Source organism: Battus philenor, unplaced genomic scaffold (assembly GCF_028537555.1).
Source record: "Battus philenor isolate CCGP_79_NKW_IND1 unplaced genomic scaffold, ilBatPhil1.0.hap1 SCAF_16, whole genome shotgun sequence".
Classification (NCBI taxonomy): Eukaryota; Metazoa; Arthropoda; class Insecta; order Lepidoptera; family Papilionidae; genus Battus; species Battus philenor.
In genome coordinates, this window is record NW_027181678.1 from 14,270,081 (window position 1) to 14,289,381 (window position 19,301).

Below are 19,301 nucleotides of genomic sequence, written 5' to 3' on the forward strand. Positions count from 1 at the left end.
AAATTATTTTCATTCTCTTCTCTTTCATTCTTCACATAACCTTTCATTCTGTTCTTTTATACCACAATTCTGCTTTCTTTCCCTTTTGCTCTGTTTTACCATTCTTTCATCCTCTTTTCATTTTACATTTTCTTAATTTCTAGTTTTGTTGTATCACATTTTTATCTTTATCTTTATCACAGTTTAATATTATTTATTTTTACATATCTTTTTTGTTTTTGTTTGTTGATGCCTAACTTTTATTTTTTTCTATTGCATATTGTATAATTCTTTTGCAATAACTGAGGAATTCTTTCATGGTTTCTTTTCCGCCTATCAGGGAGGGTATTGTCTCCTCCCTGATTTCAACTATCTATCTTAAGTTAGATCGTCTATACAAGTTCCAAGAGGTAATCCAAGTTGATGATCCCATCGGAGCCCACGATGTTCAACTTAAAAGGGGTCATTTTTTATTCCATTTCATTATGACTTGAAGGAGATATTTTTAAGTAGCGGATGCTTTGAGATGTTCTTCGGTAACCATCGGTTTGCTGCGTAGCATTGGACTCTAATTAAAAGAGGTTTTAGGATAAGCACCGTCTATGTTCTTAATCCTATGAAATCTGCAAACGCACTTGGAAGAGTATATTTAACTGATTTATAACTGATTGGATGTTTTGTTCTTTAATAAGAAAGGACCAATATTTAGCCACTTCCGCACATGCAGTGGTTGTCGTGCATGAAAGTGCACCGCCCGCCAGCCCGCTCGTAAATGCGCATGCGACAGACAATGCCAACTACACAACCGCCACCGTAAATTCACTCAACACGTGTTTCACCCCTCCACGGGGCATCTTCAGGAGTTGTTACACCGATTAGTGTTAAACACCGAGCCATTAAATGTTTTGTTCTTTGGCAGGGTATATTCCGTCTGGCATGCGAGCACGTGTTGCGTACCATGCGGCGCGGGCGCGAGACGCTGCTCACCCTGCTGGAGGCTTTCGTGTACGACCCGCTGGTGGAGTGGGGCGGAGCGCGCAGGCAGCGAGGCGCCCGACACCTGCGTGCCGCGCGCGCCATGCTCGCCGTGCGCTTGCGCGAGCTCGAGCACAACATCGACGACGTCACGTGAGTACTGCACTATGTACTATAGCAGTGCAGTGTACTACTGTGAAACATTGTGTACTACTGTAAAACATTGTGCATTACGCGATATGGTATTACTACTACTACTACTCCGCTAGCTCAGTGACCCAAAGTAGGTCTTGGCCTCCGAAGCGAGACACTTCCACTTTCCTCTATCTTGCGCCATCATCTGCCATTGGCTGACATTCAATTCGCGCAAGTCTGCCTTAACGCGATCGATCCAGCGATACCTGGGTCTACCCACTGGTCTTCGACCCCTTGGTTTTTCCAGGTACGCTACCTTCACGCTCCGATCCGATCCCATTCGCTCCAAGTGACCAAGCCAGCGGATTCGTTGAGCTTTATATTCGCCAATGATATTTGGCTGTGCTACTATAGTCTCAATTTCAGCATTCTTTCGGAGCCTCCTAGATCCGTCTTGATTTCTCGCTGGTCCCAAGATCTTTCGCATGATTTTGCGTTCCATCACTAGCAGTTTTTGTTCTTCTCTCAAAGTTAGCGTCCAAGCTTCACAGCCATACATCAATATTGGTCGTATTACGGTTTTGTAGATACGATATGGTATTACAACATGTAAAATAATAATTAGGACGTTCTTAACTGATGCATTAAATCGAGTTGCATGAGTGCAGTTCATAGATAACACGTCAATAACAATCACTTTGTATATTTCTTTATTTATTAAATATATCTGTGTGAATTACCGCGGGTACTGGATAATACGTGCTCACAAAAATGTACGTATCGGGCACTAGATAAGACTACGTCACAGCGTGACGTCAAACTGTTTTCTGCTACTCGCATGAAACTTGATTTATGATTGGCAATGATGTCACTGAATTATTACTAGAAATAAATCAATATTGTATTTGCTTATCAAAGATAAAGATACAATACGTTAATTCAATATTAGAACATTGAAAAGAGGATGAAAGAAAGGTAAACAGAGCAAAAGAGAAAGAAAGCAGGATTGTGGCATAAAAGAATAGAATGAAAGATTATGTGAAGTATGAAAGTAGAGAATGAAAATAAAAAATAATTATGTGAATAAATAAAATTGCCCGTAAAGTCCCTGTCCCACCAAAGATAGGGATACGAGAGGCCTCCAATAGCGGGGGCCATAAAAAAAAACATTAGAACTTTTAACATCACTCTTGTATATCGTCAGCTTATTACGTATTTATTTACTTAATCTATTTTATTTTTGATCCTGCTTCGCAAGGTGTTGTAGTCGTGGAGAAGAAGCAGGAAGAAACTCCACAACAACACGTCTTTAAATAAAGTTTATTACAGATCTATACATCTACACTCTAAAAGAAATGAAATCAAGATAATCACTGCCAAGGATTCTTATCATTTAAATATTCGTTTATTGAATAAAACGCTTTTTCCTTCAATTAATTTTTAATATCTGTTTCAAATTTTGTAAATGGTAGTCTAATAATGTTTTGCAGCATTTAATCAAATTTATTACAAATAATCTACGGTAAATGTATGGTAAAACTAAAAATACAGTGTCTTAAGTATAGCCTTACTGTGTTTATACATGCATACTTACATGATTCAATTTTACAATAAGCTAAATTAAACCAACTTAATGTAAATGTAAAATATAAATTAAAACTTTGTTAATATGGGACATAATTGTCTTATCACAATAGGTAATAAACTTTTTATTTAAAGTAGCGTAGGTGTGAGATGTAGTGGTGTAGTGGGTAATTGTATAGCTGGATTTATAAAGCTGTGTTCACATTGACCAGCTGAAGTAAGATCTTCTTTCTAGTTTGCAATAAATCTAGTTGGTTGAGAAAGGACTGTGTAACATAGATGCGTTTTTATCTTTTTAAGGGGCACACCTAGTGTGACAGGCAAAAGAAAAAGGCGATTTTGAGAATTATTAAAAAAAAAAAAACTAGTCAATCAATCGTTTTAAAATTTTGAGAGTATGTTTATACATATTTTGAGAATACACAGTAAAATTTTTGGAATAATATATTAAATGTTTTTAAAATAACACGCGATCTCCGGCGGCGCCAAAAGAAAAAGGTCCTCCACTGCTGGAGTGATTGCAGCCTTCTCCATTGATAAAACCTAAAAAAAAAAATTCTTGTCAAACAAAAACATATTGTCTGTACGATGACCCTCGGGCCAACCAAAAAATCAAAAATTGACAAAATGGCGGCATGTTGAAAAAAAAAGTTAAATTTTACCAAAAATTTTGGTCGTTTTTGGCCTACCAAAATCCGATATTTGATCAGATCAAAAAACTGGAGGGTCATCGTATGGAGAACTTTATAGAGAAGATGTGAAAAAAATTTGATAGCGATCGGATCATTTGTCTCCGAGTAATCACTCCAGCAAATACGAAAAATGCTGTTTCGAGAAAAACGCGTTTAAAGATAAAATGATCGTTTTCACTGTTATAAATGGATTAAAGTCATACTTACAGCTAATCTGCTATTCCAGGCCCATATAATTCACCTTCCTCTTCCTCAACAAGGGCTTGTTAAGCTGAAGAAGCTTTTCTTCGAGATGATCGACCCTCTTTTAAAGAAGCCCGTTGGCGATGATCTTGCTAGATCCATTAGTCCGCAAAAAAGATTGATCTCATTTATTCCGACGCCCAAAAGACGCATCACAGCAACAAGACGTCTATTTATTTCAAATGTATTATCGATCATTGGTCCAGAATTAATGTACGAATTACCACATTCACAAATGGCAGCTATTTTAAACCCCAGGCCTCTTGGACTTGCTTGATTAAAAGTAATTTCCTTGTGACAAGTTTTGCACATCACTAAATTGCTGATTGCACTAAAAACTGAGACAAACTGTAGAATACAATATCCATGGGATGGGTCAATCACAATATTCTCATCATTATTATGCAATAGTTTCTCTGCGGACGTACTTGTATGCCGTAGATTGCTCAAATGTATGTTGGTTTCCAGTAAATTTTCGTTTTTTTGTTTTTGATCGGTATCTGGGAACATCGTGAGTTCCCTTTTGATTTTTTACTTTTATTGTTTACTCATTTTAAATTAAATAAAATGCGCTTACGAAGTACTCGATGGCTCCGAAAATACGTGACGTGGCAGTAAACGAAAAATATACCGAAATAATTATATTTAAATATTTCTGTATACTTGGAGGCAATAGAGATCACAATAGAAACCGGAATCCTATTTGCAAAGGTTGGAAAAGACGGTAACTCCGAACTATAGCTCAGGAATGTCCTGTAGCCAATGCAACTACCTAACTGCCGAGCGGCTACTCTTTTAAACCGCTGTAACTCAAAAACTATTTAAGATATCGATTCAAAATTTTAGTATGTTATTTTTAAAGATATAACCTATCGAAATATGAAATATAAAAAAAAACGATTTTTTGAAAATTTCACACTAGGTGTGCCCCTTAATTGCATTTTTTACAGGCGTTGAATTATCTGCGAATTTGTGTATTCGGTTTATACTTAATGAGACATATTTATTTGATTTTAGAGAGCAATTCATGTCAATACTACCCGAAGTCCAGCAAGCAGCTGATAAATGGACCGAAGAGAATGAGGAACTGAAGTCGATCGAAACCAAACTGCAAGACTGTCACCAGCAGATGGCGCTGATCAAGGAGATAGAGGCCTATGGCTCGAACCTGAGCAGTCACCCGCTGTACGCGATCTCGCAGAAATACTCATCGTACAAACAAGCCAAGAACGCGGTGGAAGATTCCATGAAAGCGCTTATAAAGATACTCAGTGATTTCGACACCCAGATACAAAACTTCGCAACAACTAACGAAGTACTGAACGGGCCACAGTTGATGGCGTGGGTTCAGGAGTTCTCCGGAACAAGCGAGGACGATAACAGTTCCATATTCGAGCACATAAAAGATTTCATGACCAACGCTGGACAGAGCTCGATGATATCCCAGTGCGAGCAGGCGGAGACTGAGCTAAACCAGAGCATGCAGCAAACCAGCGTCTTGGTTCGATCCTGCTTGGAGCTCCTATCGCAGTACGTCGCCATCTCCCAGTACTACCCACAAAGTCAGACAGAGTACCACCGCATCGTAATGTTCCGTAAATACTTGGCAGCGGCACTCGAAAGTAAACTACCCGAGGTCTGCCGCGATGTCTCCAATCAGGTGACAGCACTGGTCAATGCAGACGCAAATTCTGGCGACAGACAACAAATCCTGGCTTACAGTTTCCGTTTACAGCAGATAAACGCTGATGCTAATGTACAACTTAACAAGAGCTTGGAGAGATTGCAGGCGGAGGGTGGCCCTGATGCGATAACCTTAGCGCAAGAAGCCTACAGGGAGGCGAAGGCAAATATTAGCAATTGGGTTAGAGCTGAAGAAGGTGCGGCGGCTGCATTAGAGACTGTAGTCATAGGTATGCTGTGCAATTTGAATAGGAGATACTTAATGCTGGAGACGGGAGCTCAGAGTGCAGGAGATTGTCTCGTAGATTTGACGTCTCGTGAAGGAGAGTGGTTCCTGGATGACATGAATGCGTTGTCCATACAAGCAGTGGAACTCCTCTCGCTGCTTCCGCTGCAGTCGGCCTCGGCAGAAGATGCTGCTATGTCAGTAGCGGTGGAGTGCGTGAGGAACGCTAACCTCCTGCTAGCCGACTTGGTCCAGCTCAATTACAACTTCAGTAACATAATACTACCTGAAGCTCTAAAGAAGATACACTCAGAGGACCCTTCCGTGTTAGTTGTGATCACCGAGCTGAACGCAGTCATGATGACTTCCCCCGTGCCCCTGAATGACCTTCTGGCACAACTCGAAATGCACTTCAGATATTTAGTTATGGACATGGAGGTAAATATAATTTTAATTTTGATATATTTTTATTCAAATAAACTATAAAGTTGATAACCCTTTAACAATATTTAAATAATAAATTTTAAAAGTTCATTAAAACTAAAATTTGAGTTAGAAATCTATTTGGAATTTTCGTACGATTGAGTTTTTAGTGAATTGGATTCTCGGGAGAATTTCTTTATTCTCCATAAAATTGTTGGGTTTGCGTTCACAATGTAATACACTGATAATATTTCAGAATTATCATGAAATCAATTTATGCATATAAATGATTATAAAAGACAAAATAATTTAGATTATTTTTGGTATCGGGGTTGGGTGGTATCTTCAGGATAGACACAAGATACCTTGCGCTCTGGGGGAAGGACAAGGATAAGTGGGATTTCTACGCATTAACACGCCCTAAGTGGTCGTCTTCGGTATCTTTGAAGGGGACTCCAGATTTCCTATGGAACTGGCTGCCTGTCAGTACTGTACCGAGATCCCAGCTTCCCCCAGGATGTCACAGGCCTCCACTTACTAGTTAAACCGATGATATGGTCAAGGTCGAGGAAGTCGCTGGACCCGGGCAGCGCAAGACGACAAGAAGTCATGGTTATCGTGGCTATCTTTCGTAGAGGCCTTTGCCGCGCAGTGAGCGTCAACAGATATGATGGTGATGAAATGTTAGTCTTAGAAAAAGGTTTCAGGTTTAGAAAAATCCTTTCAAAGAAGGTTTAGTGACGCGTAAAACAGTGTAAATATTCAATATTTAGCACATTTCCGCACATGCAGTGGTTGTCGTGCAAAAAAATGCACCGCCCGCCAGCGCGCTCATAAACGCGTATGCGGCAAACAATGCGAACTACACAACCGCCACCGTTAATTCACTCAACACGTGTTTCACCTCTCCACGGGGCATCTTCAGGAGTTATGTTACACCGATTAGTGCCAAACGAGTCAGACTCGGCGGGCGGTGCACTTTGTTGCACGACAACCACTGCATGTGCAGAAGTTGCTAAATATTGGTCCTTTTCTTACTTAGGATGGACTTCCGCAAGGTAACGCCTAATCCCATTTAATAGTGTAAATATTTAAACTAATATATGTACACGAAACGAGTTGTTTATGAACAATTACTTTGTTTACAACACTTAGTCCCCGGCAAGTGGCGCCCAGGTGTTGGCAGCTGAACTCCGTGCAAGGTACGAGGCTCTGCTTTCGGCCTCGTCTTCGGACAACGAAGGTCAGTCGGCCGGGCGTATGCTGCTCATGGGCTTCAATGGACTCTTCGCAGCCGTGGAGCTTCGCGCGAGGGAGCTCGCTGATCATCTTGCAGCACCAATCCCACAAGCTTGGAGGAAGATAGATCATATTAATGAAGCTATGCACATGTCGGTTAGTTGACTTTCTCCTACAATAAACATTTACATTGTTTTAGTATACTTAAAAGTATTTTTGTGTGGTGAATTATGTCTCGCTTACATCTACATTAAATAATGACTTATCTTTTATGGGTTTCAATTGTAAGCCTTCAGTTCTTTCGGAAGCTAGCTTAGCTTAGTTTAACTTATCTTACCTGTACTGACTTACCTGGAGACGAAACAAGTTTTCATTCGCAATTTATCATGGGGCAGTGTTCCCGAAAATATATCTTTATTTATTTTACAAATAAGAGCTACGCGGTCTTTCTACAATTAAAAAGCCAGAGAGTCCCTGAAGACGAAATTGCTGTTCTAACCGTTGCTATTGAACACATTTAATAAAAAAATATAAAAATAAATATATTGATCCTTATTTACAAAAAGACATTTGATAAATAAAAGAAATAAAAATAACGTAATGCGTGAATTTGATTCAAATCAATTCTTTATGGGTCTGAGTGTATGCAAATATAATTAAGTTGAAGATAAGATATCTTAAACATTTGTTTCTTCGTTTTAAATTGAAAATTTAAAGTTTATTAAATAAATATTATTGCATTCAAAAGTTATTAGTTGGTTGAAAAGTTGATAGTTGATATTATAATGTATACATCGAACTTTGTTAGCTTTCATTTAAAATGAATATCTGTTGTTTCCAGTCGGCTCTTAGCAGATCTGCATTCCGAGCCGGTGATAACTTACTACTATGTTAAAATAATCGTCTATTCAAAAGTGCGTGTATATGCCTAAAATGAAAAAAAATATTATGAATTTAAATTTGATCGTATTGGCACAGGCCGCCATGCAGAACCCAGCGTTACGGTCGGTGCTGGAGGACATCTTCGCGGTGCGAAGGGTGCAGACAGTGGCCGAGACCCTGGCTGCGTGCGCTCAGCTGGCAGCTGCCTTCCGAGGCGCCGCCCCCACTTTGATCTGCGACGACGCGCATCTTTGCAGGCCTGTGCGCAGGTCAGCCTCCGCCACTTCATCATAGTGCTACTGGACATAGGACTCCCCCTTATATTTATAATAGGACCTGCTGTCTCGTATATTGAGGGTTGAGAGTAGGATACGAAATGTATCTGAGTAAGAGAATCACCTGGCAGCATCGCTTGCCTATTCGAAGAAGAGAGACGCTGTATTTCATTCCAGTTTTGTACCAAGGTGGTTTGCGAAGTAATAAAGCGTAACAAAACTGAAGTAGAGTAAGAGAGGACGTGAGTGTGATATAGAAATTAAAAAAAAAATTGTAGTATGAAATTGTAAATAATATTAAATAACAAAAATAGAGGAATTAAATCTAAAATGTAAACAACGTTACAAGTTACAAGAAGTGTCGCGAAGGATGGGAGGAGATACGTGAAAGTAATGCACACAAATGCTGTAAGAATAATATAAAATGTGTGTGAGAAAGAGACAGTGTCTAGTAAAAGAAAAAGATGAAAACAATATTTGTAATCTAAGCACTTGTCTTAAAAACATGATAGGAACGAGAGGCTCTGAAAACGGTCCCACCGTTGAAAGTAATAAATACATTTAAAAAACTTTTAAGTTAAACGGTTTTTTGATACCCATATTGTGGTGGTTGTGGAAAAATATGTACCTAGTCTGCCATATTGAAACGGCGTCCATCTTGAATTTTAAATTTTGACATAATCATCTTGTTTTACTAGTGTAGCCATTTCATTTAATACCCATATTGAGGGGGTTAAGGAAATATACGTAATCCGCCATTTTGTATCGGCGGCCATCTTAGATTTATGTTATTGATTTTATTATATTGTATTGTCGTCTAAATTAAATGTGTACCAAATTTCAGATCAATCTGACAACGGGAAGGTGCTTAAATTTCAATTTCTAATTTTGACCCAAATAAATAAACAAATAAATTCCGTACGGGTCAAACTAAATAAAACCGTTTAAAATAAAACTCCGGCCGGTTGGAAGCAGCATGCATCCAGCGTCTTCTGTTGAACTAAGCAAGGTTGTCTACCGTATGTGCTATTAACTATTTTCATAAACCGTTGATAGCCAATTGATCAATCTCTCAGATGAGACTGGCCACCCAAAAATAAGGGTTTGACAATTACCTACCCTTAAAACGTATGTCTTCGAAAAGAAGACCCTCTGGTTCCAGGTTTTCTTTATGTATAATGATGCATGTTTTTTATCTGGGTAAACAGGTTTACGGCGGAGTACGTGTCGCGCTGTGTACTCGGCGTGCACTCTAAGGCCCTGGCCTCCGTCTTGTGCCTGTTACTCAGGCGCGCGCGTCTGGACCTTAACACTGAAGTGGAACAAAAGGAAATAGGTGAGGATTGCAAATTATGTCACTATTTTATTAACATATATATGTATGCAACGGTATGTTTACATTCATCATTATTATGTCAGCACGCTGGCTGCAAGGAATACGACCCCCCCACCCCCGAAGATCGTCAAGATGACCGGTCTTACACTGTCCGTATCCAGAGATTTTCCACGATCTTGATACGGGGTACTCCTATTGGAGCGCTTACCCACGCAGCATCTACCAACTCGTGGCCCCAACTTTCCCCAACGACTGTCAGTTGCAAGAGCTATATTCTCCGCCCAATACAACTTCAGACTCGTAGACTTCGTAGCAGAGCTCTACGAATCTTCTCATTTCTAGCCTCCCTGATAAGCGAAAAAGACACCAAACGATCATTCATCACCCTCTGCAGAAAAATCGTAAAAAATGCTATAGAAAGAAATAAAACGTAAATATTGCAAATAAATAGATAATGATGACAAAATAAGAGCAAAATAATATACAGTATATGTGATATAAAATAACAATGTAATTATGAAAATGTAAAAAGAAAAGAGGAATGAATGAAAGGTGATACAGAGCAAAGGGGAAAGAGAGCAGAATTGTGGCATGAAAGAATAGACCGAAAGACAATGTGCAGTATGAAAGAAGAGAAAGTAAATAATAAAAAATTATGTGAATAATTAAATTTGCCCGTAAAGTCCCTGTCCCACAAAAGATAGGGAGTACGGAAAGCCCCCAATAGCGGGGGCCATAAAAAAATCTTCTCATTTCTGAATAAATCACGCAGCGAATCTATTCTCTGATAGTCCTGTCCTATTCTCTTTGAGTGACCTTGAGATTTCTTATAAGGCCTATATTAAATGATCAATTCTCAGTTTCATATGTTGTGATGGTCACCTGAAATAAAAGTTTTCATATACAGGAGCATCGTGGAGCGTGTCGTTGGAGTCTCTTTGTGAGAAGGCAGCGGCGTCAAGTGCTTGTGCGTTGTCGGAGCGTGGCTCGGTGCTTGCTGCAGCGCTGCAGGGGTCTGCGGCCAGGTTGGAGCGCGCACATACAGCACAGCGAAGAGTTCAATTGGCACAAGCTGCTGCACGTGCAGCCCGGCTTCGTGCAGCTGCACATCGACATCTGCACTCTGAGGTACCTCACTGTTCGGTCCGAATACTCACAGAAATACTTCGAAACACTTCAAGAACGGAAACATGCCGATGTTTCTTCTTAGGTGCTCTTGCGTCAAGTTAATCCAGGAAGCATCTATCTTAACTAGCTAAAACATTGGCAACGGTTTTAGCTGAGGTTGGAATCGGAATGCTTAACGCGTACCAAGTTTATAACCCAAGGTGTGGTACAAGGCTTTTGGTTTTATCCCGAGTAGTAGCTGTCGAAGGTGCCGGTTAATTTATTACATAAAAATCTAAGCTGAACCGAATCCGGTACAACCGTTAAATGTTAATAATAAAACAGTGTTTAATTGTAAAAGCTAAAGAAATATAAAGCTCTCGTTTGTCACTCAATCGCCCGTGACAAACTATCGTAAGGTAATCGACTGCGAGCGCCATCTATCCGTGTTGTTCGAAGTTAAACCGTACCGAACGCCATCTTGTACCAGGTTATTTATTAACTGCTTTAGAAAGTTGAAGGCAGTAGTTTTAGTAGATCACCGCGGCATCCTTTATTTAATTGGTGAAGGTCGTGATTACGTAAACACGAATTAAATTTATATCTTGATTATGTTATGCCATCTGTTTGTACTTTTCGCATCTTGAAGCGAGGCATGAAGTTAAAAGTTGAGATTGTTTTGAATCGATCATGTCATACGACTATCATAGATTACATTGAGAAAACTACTAAAGCTTAAACACAAACTCAGGTGCTGAACAGCAGTCCAGAACCAGGCCCCGCGTTGTCAAGGCGTGCGCGCGAGCTGGCAGCAGCTGGCGAGCGGCTGGGCGCGGCGGCTGCGCGGGCCCAGGCTCTCGTCACCTCTGCACATCAAAGGTAACACGTATACCACACTACTATTTTCTACTTATTTTAGGAGACAGAACACGACGTGTAAATATCATAAACAAAACAGAGTAGCTATAATATGAAATAATACAAGATATGAAATGTAAAAACAGATGATATTTTATTGGCTTTGTTGTTTGATGTTTTGTTAGCCCTTCTGGCTTTTACTTTTTCTGAGGCATGTGCGATATAAGTCAATTTATTTATCATTGTATTTATAAAATGTATTGTACCGTATTCATTATAAGCATATATGCTATATATATGTGTATGTATGTTTTGTACGCGTGAACTACCCGTTTTTTATACTTCAACTGTTTCCATGCTATGGTTGTCTGTAGGAAAATTCCTGCTGTAATAAGACCGCCCATTGTACTTTTTTTCTTTAACGTTATGTAAATAAATATGTAATAAATATTGAATAATTACAAAAAAAAATAAGTGACGTCCATAGTGTATTTACAAGGCAATAGATTTAGCGATCTCAGAGATGACAAGGTTTTTGGAAATAGTTGTAAAGGCTTTGAGATTTTTGCTTACAAATGGGCAATATGTTCACGCTTTTAATAAAAGTTGGGTAAATTGATTCAACCGTTTTGAAGTTATAGGTTTAGCAATAATTTTGATAACCGATATATCTAATAAAAGAAAATTCGAATTTGCTTTTAGATGTAGCGATAGGGTTGAAGTGTTTTTTAAAGTAAATTTCCATGATAATGAAAATAAACTAAAAATGTTATGATATCGTATAAAAATAACATTTCAATTGTAGATTTTGAATAATAAATTTTCATTAAAATATCGGGTTATTTCGAGGCACGACAAACGTAAATCTTTGCTTAATAAGCAATTTTTTTGCTTTTGATTACGGGAGGTAACGTCTGCTAATTAACTTTTGTATTTGACCTATTTTATTTAAAATTCACTTCGAATATTTTTATGACGTATTGTCATTGGATGGTTATCAACACTGCATAATTATATTTGTAAATATTTGAAAAAAAAACTTATTGACTTTCGAATGGATTTTTTTTTAAATGACTCCTTGTTCAACCCCTGTAAGTATGGAAAGAGACTATTATTCATATGGTTAATATTTTTTTTAGCGTAAGTTTTTGATTCGTCTTTCATACTTCAGATTTTCTTTTACACTTTTCTTCATTATTTTTAAAATTCTATCATTCTATATATTTTCCACGAGTCATTTGAAATGTCGTCATCTCTTCTCCACAATTATAACTACAAATATCACAGATACAGTACAATTTGCTTATATTAATTTTCTTTGGTGTAAGTACGAGATTTGATATAGTTGTATGTGTACTACTGATTGAATTAGAAATGAGGTCCCGCGATGATCTGCAAAAGAACCAGGATCACTGACGTAGCTCCAAGGATTCCTCGTCTGAAGTGACAGTGGGGGGGGGGGCACGTCGCTCGATGGCCGACCACCAGCCAGTAGACGTGGCCCTGGTATGCTCCCCACTAGTGTGGACCAAAAACATGGTTAAGATCGCTTGAAGCGCAAGTCCGGTCGTCGTGGCTATATTTGTGGAAGGCCTGTGACTTTCATTGGGCGTTCATTATCTGAAAAGAAGAAAAAGACGTAAACAGAGTGTTTTGTTACACAGAGGTTGTAGCGTAATAATCACAGTTGTCAAAATGCTTTCGTTTATCTATCAATCCATCGGTCTACGCATGCGCAAAATCTAGAGACGCGCGGCGTATGATTCGTAGGCGGTTGTCAAAACCGCGTCTCGCGCCGGAAAATATTATGAAATATAATAATGGCGAACAGCGTCAAATGATTTTGTTTGTGAATTTGTATAAAATCTTTAGTGCTTGATGGAATATTGAATTAAAGACTATTTTATATTAATTTGATCAATGATTTGAATCAATGTTTAATATTTACAAATGAATGGTGAAAGTTTTATTATTTCATTCGTATGACAAATAATTTATTACGGCGTTGGTGTATCTGAAGTTGTAGGCGGATGACTTTTAAAATAAACTGTCTATCTCTCAGCGTTTTAATTTTTGTGCTCCAGCTCTTTAGGTGTTGTCTCTAACATTGCCTTCCTAACCTATTAAACTTCACCACAACGTGAATGTGTAGCTCATTTGTCAGCAGAATGTATTCAAGTCCTCCAAAGTCCACCACGATGACCGGTCTTTTGCATTCAGACGTTCATTCACAAAAGAAAGAGAGGGAGGGAGAAGTCTGATTTTCTGAATTTAATATCATCATCATCATCTAAAATACGAGTAATAGAGAGGGAATATAACTTGATAAGTAAATCTAATATTTTCAGTGGAGTGACTAAGTATTATTGTTCAGGGTGAAGTGGGGCGCCGGAGCCAACCCAGCGCTTCGGTCCGTTGTGCGAGCGTTGGAGGCTGGCTGGGCCAGTAAGCAGGCCCGCGCAGCTCGGCTCACGACCGCCAGCGGAGCCCTAGCCGGCCACGCACGCTGCGCTGCCGCCCTTGCCGCACCTGCTGCACATCCACCCCGTGCTGCTCGCACACTGCGAACAGCACTCGCGCACTGGGAGAAGGTTTACACAAACACGATATCTAACTTCCTCACACCTGTAGACCCCGTAGACCAATAAATGCTGAATTTCATTTACGCTTGCACACAAACACAAAAACACTCGAAAAAACACACATATACACATATATGCACATCATCACAGACACTGTTTCGTTCTAGACAACATATTAATTTTTATATCAATTGAATTATCTTATTTTGATATAGTAATTAAAAATAATATTTCGTATCAGGCGTGCACATTGGCGCAGAAGTATTCGCTGCAGGTGTCTCCAGTGGAAGAGTCCCTCATGGAAATGCTGCACCCAGAAGGCAATATCGACTCGCACTGGGTAAGAATCCTTTGAAATACCTTTTGACTATTGGTCACGGGTCCAAGGACATTTGTTCAAACGGCATTGGTTAACAACACATTTTAATCTCTCCGGAGACAGTACTTCCATCTCACATGAGCTTACGAATACAGGCTTCTGAGGTAATACTATTAATCAGGTACTTAGCTATGGAAGGAAGGCGTGTACTAAACCAGTGTAACTGGATAATGTGTTGGCTGTAAAGAATAGGGATGGCTACTATTCATCTTTGTCAAGTCAGTCGGTAGACGACGTCTCCCTGCAAGGTATACCTCCCCCACTTTCCAGGACCTTGACTATGTTGTCGGTGAACATAGGGACATATTACTACCTAGGTTACTGTGACCTTGCTGAGAGCTGAAGGTGGAAATGGCGACGACTGATAATAAATAGTCATAAATATATCTGTACAGAACCAAGAAGCAATGTCACCGACATAGCACGAAGAATTTCCATCTAGGTAGATTGACAATATAGTCAAGGTTGCGAACAGTCACTGGTGGTAGTGGTGGTCTTTGGAAGAGGTCTATACTTTGCAGTGATAACACCATCATGGCAGAATATTTCTCTTGTTTTCATCAGCTTAATGATGGACCGATGATTGGATTCTCACGACATATTCAGCGGTAGCCAACTTAGATCATCTCGGGTGGACTGACTTAACTCTAATCACTAGGACTCTTGGCAGAGAGCGTTGCATGTACACTATACATTATAACAAGATGGGGATTCCGCAGGTGGAGACGGTATCACTGCTGGTGCGAGAGGTCGCTGGGGGGCTGACCGCTGGCGCGGAGGGGGCAAGGGCACGATGTGAAGAAGCAGCAGAAGCGTTACACGCAGCTGTCGCCCGCCTGGATCGCCCTGCCACTGCACGAATGCAACTGGAACAGGAGCTGCGCGCGCCGCTGCAAGCCATTCAAGAAGTCCACGATGTTTGGACCAGGTGGCGAGCAGCTGGAGACCTAATCGCAGGACTTGCTACGGAACCCGAGGGCAGCTCTGCGGCAGCTGCCGCGGCATTAATCCAAGAACTGCCCGCACTACGTGACGCTCTTAAACAGTAAGTTAAATAACACATTTTATGTAATAGATGTAGATGTTCGTAAATATTACCAATCATCAGGAATAGAAAACAACGATGCACAAGTAAAACATACCTGATTAGCCCCAAGGTTACCTAGGACGCTTTGAAAAGGTGTCAATGTGTCGAAAGAACGACATTTAAAACTGAAATAAATGATGTAGAATAGATGTAGTAGGTTTGTTATATTCAAGTTAATCCTTGCCCGATAAAACCTACTTTTGCAAACGCTTTTTCCAGTTCTCGAAACAGTCGGCAAAAACCATTTTGAAAGTTGTTTTTTGTCTCAAACCCTCTTGATTGGTCGATGTCATACTGCATTGGTTTGACTTCTTTTTACCTATATCTCGGATATCCTTGGGCAACCACCGTATTCGCCTGATTTGGTGCCGTGAGATTTCTGGCCATTCAGCAAACTGAAAAGAATGATGCGAGGATGCCGTTTTGACACGACGACTGAAAAAAGCATTGGCAAAAGTGTGTTTTACAGAGATTACTTTGAAGGTGATGAAATTGATTCTAAAGGAAAAATAAAGAATTTACATTTTATAAACAAATTCACCTTTTTGATCACAGTTGTATGTTGATCTTTCCTGATGAAATGTATCCAATAACCTTACTTTGCTTAACTTGTACGCACGTCGACAGCGCCGCTAATCGGGGCAAGTGGTTGCGGAATTTAAATTCACTTGTCCATCTTCTAGACACGTTTTAATTTAGGTTTCCTCCATACAGACTACCCAACTCTTGGACCGAGCAAGGACGCAAGCTGACCAGACAAGCGGCGATCGCAGCGCCCTCCAAGCCCGCCCCCAACTCTAAACACGGTAAACTATAATTTTATTGTTTTAGTCGATCTTACATTATATATTATCGGAACGAATTTATGAGAGGTTCGTTTAAGGTAGCTCCGATCCCCAGCAAATTACAGGAAAAAAGATTACGATGGTATGGCCACATTCAACGGAAACCAGATAACCACGTAGTAAAAACTGCCTTAAGCCTCCCAGAATTCCCAAGAGGGAGAGGGCGTCCAAAAGCTACGTGGTGGTCTAATATCAGAAAGGAACTGGAAACCCTTCAACTTGATACAGGGACAACCCAGGATAGAGTGGCCTGGCGCAAATTGATAAGGAGGCCCGACCCCAAATAAAGGGAAAAAGGGAAAGAAGAAGAAGAAGAAGAAGAAGTCGATCTTACATATCTTACTGAAACATGTATCTTTTTGAATCTTTAGGTTTTAGGACTTTAAAACTAAGGTGATGACGTACTAAATCTTTGGTTTTTGGTTTCGGAGAGAGGGTTGAATATTCTGGATGAATTCAAGATATCCTGTCTTCCGGTAGGACGCCATCTGCTAGATATAGGTCTCACTCATAGATTCCAAAAAGAACAGGTTGTAGCACTTCTTAATCCAACGTCTCTCGACGACTTATAAAGATCGCGATTCCAGAGCCTTTAAACTCCACTGGCAGGACATTTCTGAGTTATATTAACTGTCCCGAAAAAAGGTATGCATGAATCAGAAATAATGAGTGTTAATATAAACAAAGAATGATGTAAATCATTAACTCTTTGAAGCCTTCAGCTTGTTCCTTGGTAGAGGAATACATACGTAGTGGCTAGAGCGTGGTTGTGTTGCAGGTGCGGGCAGCGAGCAGCGCAACGCGATGGGCGCGGGCGTGTGGAAGCGCGTGCGGCTCAAGCTGGAGGGGCGTGACACGCCGCGCCGACCGCTCGCCCCTCACGAACAGGTACCAAACATAAATATTTACTCATACATGACCATATATATACATAATTTATTACTAACTTGAGTTTATTGGGGGCTAGTTTGGAATTATCGTGGTTTTAACTTTAAGGATGTTAATACATTCTTCTCATAACGAAAACTAGTGGTCACTATAAATGATCTAATGTGGTTAGTTAAATAAACAAAAAAATACTATTGTAATGGTGTGGTCTGTTGTAATCCCAGGTGGAGTACATAATAACCGAAGCGACAAGCGCAGAGAACCTGTGCATGATGTACGAAGGCTGGATGGCGTGGGTGTGAGCACACGCGCCGCCTGCCCCCCGCACGCCCCTCTTGCGTGCCCCCGCACGCCCCCCGCGCCTGCGCCCCGCGGCCCGTGCGCCCGGGGGCCGCCCCGCGCACTGAGCCACTCGAAGTGCTCCGAAGCGCGCCGAAGCTCCCCGAAGCGAACCGAAGTTTACCGAAGCGGGTACGATCGCAGTCGGGCCGACTTCGATGTTAGGATACGACGGAGGTAACAGCTCGGTCACGTCGCTCTCGCATGAAGCAGCAACGATACTTCTTCTCTTTTATTTTCTCTTTTCTTTGTGTAAGTTGGATGGTCGCGCGCTCGGCTCGCTGCCGGTCATCCCGAAACTGATCGCTGGTCAGCATAAACTTCTATCCGTAGCTTCGAAAACATCGGTTTTGGTCACTTTAAAGTAGGTTTATTATTTTGTCGAACCGTACGCCGTGCAGCGGGCTCCGAAGTGCTTAGCGTTAGATTATTGTTTCTAAGATGGCCTTTTTACATATTTTATAGTAGAATACGTTTTGGCTTTACCACATCACTCGTCGAGTGCAGCCTACGCGCTTCTCATTAGAGAAACAAATTAATGAAAAAATCGACTTTGTCTTACGAACGAAAGGTCATGTTCTATTTTATAAAAAGCGCGCCAAAAACATCCAATATGGCGTCCATTCGGTAACTATAGTAACGGGACATGACGCATTACACTTAATCACACATTAATCTAATACGTAAAACGTATATATATTTATACCTATATGTATTTTAATGTATTTGTAGTTTGTGTTCTTTGAAACTCGCCTTCTATATTCACTCTTCACGTGTATGCTATCATTCAATTTGACGAATCATATTCCTATGATGATATATTAAAATTCTGTCGATAGATAATTTAAAGTTGCCAGTGTTAAAATATTTTTGCAGGTAGATATAAAAAAAATGTATTAGTATATATTAGAATCACTGACACAGAGTTTTTATATAAGGCGAATACGTTAACATATATATTTACGCGCATTGTCTGTCTGAGTGTGTGAATGGTTGGTAAAAATAATCGATTAACTTTTATTTAGTAGGATTTTGTGTGTATGAGACAGTGAATATGTTGGTTTTGGGTTGAATTATTTTAGAGTCAAAAACACTGATATCATGTAGCCTTGGAATAAATAGTTTATCTTACAGTAATAACAGGGATCCTTTCTCTCCCTCTCTCTCTTTCTGTCTCTTACTCTTATTCCTCGATTTCGCATTGTTTCTTAGATTGCGGGTAGAGTATAAATATGACTGCTAATGTAACGTTGGCGGTTATATATTAGTAAATTTAAATTCGTAACCGCTGAAATTGGTAGAAAGGTATGTTTTGCAAATGGTAGGTTTGGTAGCAATCGTAGCTTCATCTTCTTCCGCAAAATAGTAAGGTTAAATACTGCATCCCGATTTACAAGGACCGCGGTAAATTAAATTTTTGGCCACTGGTATAGATAGATTGCTTTTTATAAACACCGCATACTTTGGATGAAAAACAAATTGAAATCGCTTTACAAAAAGTTAACTGTAACAAATTAATCTGATTACTATCTATTACATTATAA

The 19,301-nt window shown here is 40.0% G+C and overlaps 1 protein-coding gene across 1 annotated transcript; it reads left to right on the forward strand.

Annotated features, from left to right (window-relative positions):
- The first annotated feature begins 909 nt into the window (after positions 1-909).
- LOC137919545 (serine/threonine-protein kinase SMG1-like) lies at positions 910-18,958 on the forward strand. The gene is made up of 13 exons (XM_068762640.1): positions 910-1,107; positions 4,626-5,955; positions 7,096-7,335; positions 8,158-8,330; positions 9,545-9,672; positions 10,580-10,800; positions 11,531-11,658; positions 14,012-14,228; positions 14,461-14,559; positions 15,318-15,643; positions 16,400-16,491; positions 17,309-17,418; positions 17,643-18,958. The coding sequence occupies exons 1-13, from the start codon at positions 938-940 to the stop codon at positions 17,718-17,720; spliced, it is 3,312 nt and encodes a 1,103-aa protein (XP_068618741.1). The 5' UTR covers positions 910-937; the 3' UTR covers positions 17,721-18,958.
- Positions 18,959-19,301: the final 343 nt, after the last annotated feature.